The sequence below is a fragment of the Fukomys damarensis genome, unplaced genomic scaffold (genome assembly GCF_012274545.1).
Source record: "Fukomys damarensis isolate Sample0158 unplaced genomic scaffold, DMR_v1.0_HiC HiC_scaffold_19, whole genome shotgun sequence".
NCBI lineage: Eukaryota > Metazoa > Chordata > Mammalia > Rodentia > Bathyergidae > Fukomys > Fukomys damarensis.
Window position 1 is genome coordinate 41,559,041 of NW_022900931.1, and position 8,495 is coordinate 41,567,535.

At 49.6% G+C, this 8,495-nt stretch overlaps 1 protein-coding gene across 1 annotated transcript in view; it reads left to right on the forward strand.

Annotated features, from left to right (window-relative positions):
• The window catches only part of Cd247 (CD247 molecule), a 70,844-nt gene extending 66,635 nt beyond the window's left edge, over window positions 1-4,209 (forward strand). Inside the window, exons 5-8 of the mRNA XM_010633949.2 lie at window positions 428-463; window positions 1,153-1,209; window positions 2,066-2,101; window positions 3,250-4,209. Coding sequence (XP_010632251.1) covers window positions 428-463; window positions 1,153-1,209; window positions 2,066-2,101; window positions 3,250-3,315 — 195 coding nt within the window. The 3' untranslated portion in view covers window positions 3,316-4,209. The remainder of the gene's footprint in view (window positions 1-427; window positions 464-1,152; window positions 1,210-2,065; window positions 2,102-3,249) is intronic.
• The last annotated feature ends 4,286 nt before the right edge of the window (window positions 4,210-8,495 follow it).

Consider the following 8,495-nt stretch of genomic DNA (forward strand, 5'->3'; position numbering starts at 1 on the left):
AAAAAAAAAAAAAAAAAAAAAAAGGAACCGGAATAGAGTCCTCTGGAGGATGGAAACTTCCAGCCCAGCCTGGGTGACTTAGCAAGGCTGTCTCAGAATAAACAAAAATTTACAAGGGCTGGGGGTGTAAGTTAGTGCAAAAGCCCTGAGTTTAATCCCTAGTACCGGGGGGCGGTCACAGGGGAGACACAGGTCATCCATCCCACTGTCCTGCCTCTGCTCTGTCCCCTCCTCCGCCTGGGAAGGCAGGGAGGGGAGCGTGGCCTCAGCACTTCTCGGTAGGCCCCGCTCTGCCCTGCTGCAAATGCGATTTCAAGGCACCTGTCCTCTTGTCTGGGCAAGGTGGGGGGTACCCTGGCTGGAGCGGGGATGATGGTCTCCTGGGGCCTGGACCCAGTCCCTCTAACACTCCTGCTGTCTCTCCTAGCCGAGGAGGAAGAACCCCCAGGAAGGCGTGTACAATGTGAGTAGGGGTCATTCACACTTGACCCCATGAAGTTGGGGGTGGGCAGCAGCAGCCTCTGGGCGTCTCTTCTCCACACTGCAGTTTCTTCCTCTCTAGGCTGGCAGTTCCCTGGCTCAAGCAGGTTACCTGAGTCATTTGCAGGTCATTTCTGGCCCCTCCCCTCCCCTTCCTGTTTTCTGGGCTACAGTTCTCAGGCCCGCCAGCCCGGGGAGTGAAATTTCTCTGCAAGCTAAACTGGGTGAGAGCGAAGAGCTTTCTTCTCATGTACTGCCCTATCCTGGTTGCTTCAGGCCATAGGAGGTTGCTTGCAGGCTACAGAGCCCTCTCCTTTCTCCTGCAATTGGTTGATCCACACTTGGGTGGTGTTGGTGGAGATGGCTTGCTCAAATACATGCTTGTGGGGGCTCCAGGTGAGCCCCTGTGTTGCCCAGTGTGTCTGCCACAGTCTCCAACGCCACCTCTTGTTTGTAGAGCTTCACTGAGCTGGTGGCTCAATGCGAAGGGCTGAGTCCCAAGGGGTGGGTGGAGCTGGTGGTGGGTGTAAGTGCTACACGGTATAAAAGTCTTGCAGCTGTGCTGTGGGCAACCCAGCCAACTTGAGGATGAAGAGGCTTCCTCTTGTGGAAGAACCTATTCTTTTCTGCATTTGTCAATAAAATCAGCAACAACTATGCCTTCTCCTCCAGGCCCTGCAAAAAGACAAGATGGCAGAGGCCTACAGTGAGATCGGGATGAAGGGTGAGGTGAGTAGCGCTCTGTCCCCGTGCCCTCAGAGCTCCTCATGGTGTCTTCTCCATAGGTCCCTCAGATAACGTGCAGAAACACCCACTCGGTGGTCCCCCTGGGGAACAGCTCCAGCTCTCACCCAGTTGGACAGAAGAAGGACTGAGGCTCTTTCAGGACTGAAAAACAAATCTAGATTCTGTGGTAGCCTAAGCTTGGCAGGAGCGAGTCAGTTCTGTCTGTCACTGGTCATGCCCGGAAGTTCTGAGAGGGTCTTGTGTGCTGACCCGCACACAGGGGCAGAATAATAGGGGGCCCCTTGTTTGTAATTGAGGAGGAGTTTCAGGATGAGGAGAGCAGAATGTGGTGCCCTAGCACGGGCCCAGGTTCACTGCAGAGGTTTTGTCTGTGAAGCCTTTGTGGTTCGTGCCCCTTACAGAGGGGTCCCATTTAATTCCCACCATAACCCAGGGAAAAATGCATGCCCTGCAAGGAACAGGGAGATTAAATGACCTACTCAGGTCATGTAGCTAGGAAACAGGGGAGCAGGAGTCCAATAGCCCGGACCCCATAACAGCAGTTGCTATTCCTAGCAAGCGTTGATACTGGCCAGGCATTTCAGGAGTTGCAGAGAGGCCTCTTCATTCCAAGCAGCTGATGACATGGCCAGATGCTATGAGGATTCTAGGAGGATCCAAGCCAGGTCTCCTCTTACTGTGCAGAGCTGAAGGAGGCCCAACTAGGGCTTTTGGTCCCAGGGCAAGTGTTGTCTGAGAGACAGGCACCTCTGACTTTCCTGGGATCCTCTGAGTGGGGCTCTCAGACAAGCCATGCCACTACTGACTGCCTTACTTTCTAATCCTTCTCATTTCACAGCGGCGGAGAGCCAAGGGGCACGATGGCCTTTACCAGGTAAGAGCGGGACCTTCCTTCCTGAGTGCCAGTGTCTGACAAGGGGCAAGACCGAGGCTCCTGCAGTTTGCTTGCTGGTAGCACCGGCTCTTATCAGCACCTGGGCAGAGTAAGCCCCACATCATGCAGGCCAGGCGAGTGGCAAATGCAACGCCAGTAAGTCCCAGGGGCAGATGGGACTCGGCCTTCTAGCAGATCACTTGGCTTCAACCAGGAGGCCATGAGAGTCCCATGGATATTTTGGCCATAGCAGCAGCAGAGTGCAGTCCCCAAAGGTGCAGACAGAGTAGGCAAGGCCCCTACACAAGTGATTCCCTGTCTTGCATCTGCTACACAGGCCTCTTGCAAAAGCCTTGACTCTTTAGACCTAAGATCTGGGAAGATGCACAGGAAGGTGGGAGAAACAGAAATTAAGTAAAATGGATAGCTTCAACATTTCAAGGAGAATGTTATTATAATCTGGTGTCTTATGCAAATTAGTGCAAATGATTATACAAATTAAGTGTAGTCAACCTACTTTTCTAAAACAGGAACCCCAGTGGTTCATTTTGCTCCTTTTGGCTCCCTGGCCCTGTGCTTTCAGAGGGCAGAATGCCATCGAAAGGGCCCTGGAACTCACCTGTTGGAAACTGGTGTAGCCTGTGCCTTTCTAGCCCCTGGACCAACCCAGCCTGCCGCTCCCTAGGACACGCTGTGGTGGCCAGACCTGGGACAGAGGCTCACAGTGGAGGCAGGACTGAGGCTCAGGAGCTCCACTTTCCCTGTGACAAGTCTAGGCTTCCCATGGGCCCAGTTGTCAGGCAGCGACTTCTCTGGGGTGTGCCTGGCCCTACCCTCTGACTCCAGCTCCACATTTGAGGGTGGGAAGCCTTCCTCCTCTCTGGCCTGACGGGAAGCTGGCTGGGCCTAGTCATTGCAGGGCCCAGCACTTGGGAAGCTGGGAGAGGGGAGGATTCAGCTGGAAAGAGTTGTTGCGAACTGTGGGAGGGGTCTTCTTGGGCTCCTGGATGGGCTCTTGACTATTCTTCTTTTTTGTTTGTTTACTGGGGATCGAACTCAGGGTCCTGCTCTTGCGAGGCAGGTGGCAAAACCACTGAGCTAAATCCCAGGCCCTTGACCACCCTTCTTTTCCAATCTGCTTCCACCAGGGCCTCAGCATGGCTACCAAGGACACCTATGATGCCCTCCACATGCAGACTCTGCCCCCTCGCTAACAGCCAAAGGATTCTGCCTCTTACGGGCCTGACTTACTGATGCCCAGATGGTGAAGGACATAGGATTAAGCATTCGCAGCCACGAAAGTGTTTCTGTATGAATAGGATGCCTCAAATTGTAACCTTTGGTCTTCTTTAATCTCAAACGATCCCACACAGAACGTCATCCCTGGACTCCCTCTCCCCCAGGGTGGCCGGCCTGTCCTGGGGTCTTCTGGCTTGCTGGTGACTGCAGACGGCTCCCTTTCCCTGAGGTTCCAGGCCCCGGCTGGGGGACAGCTGCACACCCTCTCACAGCTCACTTGTTATGTCAGTGTTCTGTAAAGTCCCCAGGGAAGCCCCCAAATGTAAGCACATGTCCAGTCTGTATCTTTCTGTCCAAATTTGAGTGGCTTTGCTCCTGCTGCAAATTTGGCTTCCATGGTCAACCTTCCCTCATTTCAAGGTAGCCTGTCAGAGCCACTTGGTGCCCTGGCAGCAGCACACCACTTGCTGAGGTGGGTGAGGGAGGACAGGGCACGGGGAGGACTATGAGGAGCAGGGGGCCTCTTCCTGCAGGCGTGCTTGTCACAGGTGCCCCCGGGACTGAGATGGACAAGACAGCCTTCCTTCATGGAGCGCACGCTGAGGGGGAAGCACTGGCAAGACGGCAGGAAAACCACAGGAAGTGTCACTATGGAGGACGAGTGAGAGAAGGGTGCCAGCTCAGGCTTGCTCTCAAGCCTGCCCTCGCCCCACCTTTGCCTGAATGGCGGGCTGTCCTTGCAGAGGTCTTGAAGATGATCTGGCACCACATAGCCCCTTGATCATCCCTGCGGGCCGGGGTGCCATGGGAGAAAGCCCTGGACACTTGCTGTGCAATTAAAGACACATGGCCATGGATGGAAACCCCTCTTTGCTCTGCTTGGTTTTAATTTATACTGGCTTGCTTGAGCCTTGCTGTTTTGCATAATAAATGCTTCAGCGAAAATGCAGCTTACCCTAAGCTTTATTCCAGCAGTCATCGAAAACATGCATGTGGGGACACAGAGGTGGGCACAGGACACCCAGACACCTCTGGTGTTTCCTGTGGCCGTGGGGAAAGCGTCCTGGGCGTCTGGGCTGGTGGCTGTGCCTTGGGAGAGGACAGTGCCCAGTGCAATGTAATGCAGAACCCAGAGGGTGACAGGAAAGTTACCTGGCTTCTGGAGCACAGGGAGACTCGCAGGAGACCGGCCAGGAAGAGTTCCCTGTGAGCAGCAACTGACACCGTGGCACCACATCTCAGTCCATAGGATTTGGGGGCTGCAGTGGCTGACAACAGATCTTGTAGGTCAGCTTCCTTCACTGTCCAGCAGTATTTCCTTTACCTGCAGCAGCTCCAACTCACACCCACTAATTTCTATGACACAAAGACTGAAATCTGCACCTGGATTTCTCAAAGAAGTCCAAGGCCCTCTACTAATAACCCCTGAACAGCTGGGGCTCCAACAGCAACGTGCATCACCAGCAGGCACATATTTAAATGGGCAACTCACATAGAGAAGGCTCTTGATTCATAGCCCAGCTCTGTAGAAGAATTCTACTCACGGGGCCTGCAAAGCTGAAGTTCATTTCTGTTAGTCAAAATGGTGAGCCTTCTACCTAGGGCTGTGTGATCGGCATGGCTCACTTGAAAACAACCTTGGCCCAATTCTGTCACTATGTCTCAGGGCAAAGTGGGGGAGAGCTGGCAGCGAGCTGTGGGAGCTGCAGCTACCTGAGATCACCGACTTTCCAGGATACTGCAGTGTAACAAGGCAGAGAAAGCCAGTTAGGCGAACTGAGCCAATGTGCTGTAGACACAAGGCTAGGAAGCCAGCCCCAGGGAGCACAGGCCCAGGTCCAAGGTGATAGAGGCTATTCCCAGGTCAGGATTTCTGCCCTTCCTGAGGTTCCTAGCACCCTCTCCATACATGACTGTATACCTTTCTTTCCAAGACACTAGTGAGTATAAGTACCACCAACTTATTCCAAGGGAAAACCACTACGTTAAACATAAACATCCACTGAGATCTGATGGAAAATATAATAAACATTTAAATGAAAAAAAAATCACCAAAAAGACACACTGTCATTAACCCCCTCAGGACACTCCCCTGGCTTTGAACACACTCAACCCATCTCGCCACTTTCTCAAGCACTCTTTTGAGTCTTTAGTTTCACTGTCACGGCGGCCTCAGTGTCCTGGATCAATTCAAAGCGTTTCCATTCCGTGGTCATTTTGACTTTGGAGATGCACCAAGTCACATGATGCCAGATCTGGTGAATAAGGTGTTGGAGGACACGCGGTGATGTTTTCATGATCCTACCCTTCTGCTGGACGGCACTTGGAAGCATTATTCACTGTACTTTTGATCAAACTTTGTGAAGACCCACATGAAAGAGAATTTCCAGAACTGCTTCAGAAAGTACCAAGGTGTTTGAAGCAAGGGAGAGTATTCTGAGGGGAATTAATGGCAATACTCCTTACTGTAACAAATCTTTTTAAACATCTACTGTATATAGCAATCATACCGTGTAGTCCTGTTGCACGAGTTAAAATATAGAGATGTACCTTAGTATCAAAAGAACATGGAATTATACTTGAATTGGGGGACCAAGACATCATCTTTACATAAATGAAGATGGAAACTATCAGTTTTTTTCCTTCTTCTTAGAGTAAGACTTGGGGTTTTTCATAAGAAACTTGATGCTCCTCAAGAACAAACAATATTCAAACACACCATCAGCTTCCACCCTGGTTTGTGGAGTAAGAAAACGCTCAGAGAGGAGAGGGCAGAAAGGTATTTCGAGTTCCTTCTCTTAAGGAGCTGGGCTCCTACACTATAGCTGCCTTATAAAAAGGACTGCAGCCTCCGAGGCTGGTCAGCAGTTTATCTGCCTGAGTGGAGGAACACAGGGGTTTGCTTGCTGAGGTCTTTCTTATGTTAGGGTGCATGCCACTGTGTCTACCAAACAGTGGGTTTCCTTATGACTGGTATGGTGGTGCACACCTGTAATCGCAGCACTCTTGAGAGGCTGAGGCAGGAAGACTACAAGTGTGAGTCAAGTCTGGGCAACTTAGCAACTTGGTAAGACCCTGTCTCAAAAAATAATAAAGGACTAGGGATGGAGACCCTGGATTCAATCCCCACTAGTAAAAAAACAAAAAAAAAAAAAAAAAAAAAAAAAAAAAAAAAAGAAAAGAAAAGAAAAAGAAAAAGGAAGAAAATATTTTTAAAGAAAATAACATTATAAATTCACACGCCAACTATAAACACAAGGGAAGAAATAGAAAAGCTCTTTGATGCAGGAACAGGAGAGACGATTAAGTATTTGTCTTTTTGCTTTTGCCCCTGAACAAGACCACAGACTCCACTGGACAGCAGAGCTCTCTCCGTCTTGGAATTCGTGGAGGACACACATCAGTCAGAATGGTCAGCACAGGACAGACAGTGACACGTCCAGCTCTCTCCAACAAGCGCGTTTCTGTGGGACGTTCGTTTTTCAGATCAGATTTTCCTTTCTGTGGAATGAATGAATTGTACGGAGAACCCACGTGGAAGCTAAGGGAGGGAGCGGTGCAGCCCAGCACAGGAGAGCCAGGGGGGTGGGGCCGCCTCCTTAGAGGCCCTGGCAGCTCCCCATGGAGCTCTGAAGAATCAACCAAGGGCAGGTGTTTGATCACACAAAGCCTCTATCCCGAAGGAGGCTGAGACTCAACTCCAGGTCCCACTGCACCTTGCAGCCCACTGAGGCCCCGGCAGGGCACCTGTGACGCTCACGGCTCCCATAGCAGGAGGAGGAAACTGAAGAGCAGGTCAGGACCAGCTGGCTTGCAGTGGGCCAGAGCTTTCCCATGAATCTGTCAGGAAAGGGAAGAGGGGTGGCTTCTGTCTGTGAGAAGGTGTGGGAAGCATCCAGAAAACCAACACAGCAATCTCAGAGAAACTCCAACAATGTGAAAACACTTGGAAAATGGTTTAATGATGTTTTACAACAGAAATGAACTGTACAGTTACAGTAAGCTTAATATATATATAAAAAATTACAGCAGACAAATGCATCTACACAAAGTCTACCATTTCATTCAGATTCACTGGCACCTACAGTCTCTCCCAGCTCACAGCCCCCTGCAGGCAGCCCCAGGAGGGGAGTCATATAAAGGGCACTTTAAAAGAGACAGCACCGCTCATAGTCCCCCACCTCCTCAGGCCTCAGGAGGCATCAGCTAATTCCCCAACTTGTAAAGTCACCTGTGTTTCAGGTTTGCAAAACCAAAAAACGTGTGTTTCCAAAGGGGCACAGATAACAAGGCCTGGCGCTCCCAGTTATCAGCGGATTCTTACAAAACATTACTAGCAGGGGAAATGGCTAAACAGGCGCTCTGGGGCAGTGAGGCTACACAATAGCCACCCAGATTGCAGAGTCATCTAGGGGAAATGTAAAAGGACTCCCGATAAACTACTGAGAAACTGTCACTGCCTCCCATTAAAGCTGCTGGACAATTTTGGAAAGAATCATTTACACCGCATCTTAAGTTTCCACAAAGAAGAACTCAAACTCACATTTTTAAAGTACATAAAACAAAACGTTTTGGGAGGCCAAGGAGCTAAGTCCCCTTGTGTCCCTCCCTTGACAACAGTGGAAAAACACCCCTGAATTGATATTAAAAGAAAACAAAAAAGGGAAAAAAAGAAAAGGTGAGGGAGTTAAGATATTTAAAGACAGAAAACATCTTTAGAAAAACACGATCACTGTCTTTTTAAAACAAAACAAAACCCCAGTTGGGCACAGTAATCAGTGAGTATGCAATCCAATTGACACCCAGTAGAGGATTATTACTCAGTATTATGTACACTCAGAACTTTTTCATTTTCTTTTTTATTATGAACACCTAGGCAGTGAAAACTGTTGTTAATACATACATAGACACACCCAAAACATACAAAAATACTATTATTTCAAACTACTAAGAATAGGACAGCTCAATTATTTTCATGCTATGACTTTAAGAGCATTACACTCAAACAAGAAGTTAAACGACATTTTTTTTAATATCCCAGAAATATACCAAAATATACATCTAAGCTTTGGAATTACTGAGGTTAGACTAATGCAAGTGCTGGGTAATCGTACTTAATACACAAGTCTAAGGTTCTGCAGGAAAGAAATTATCT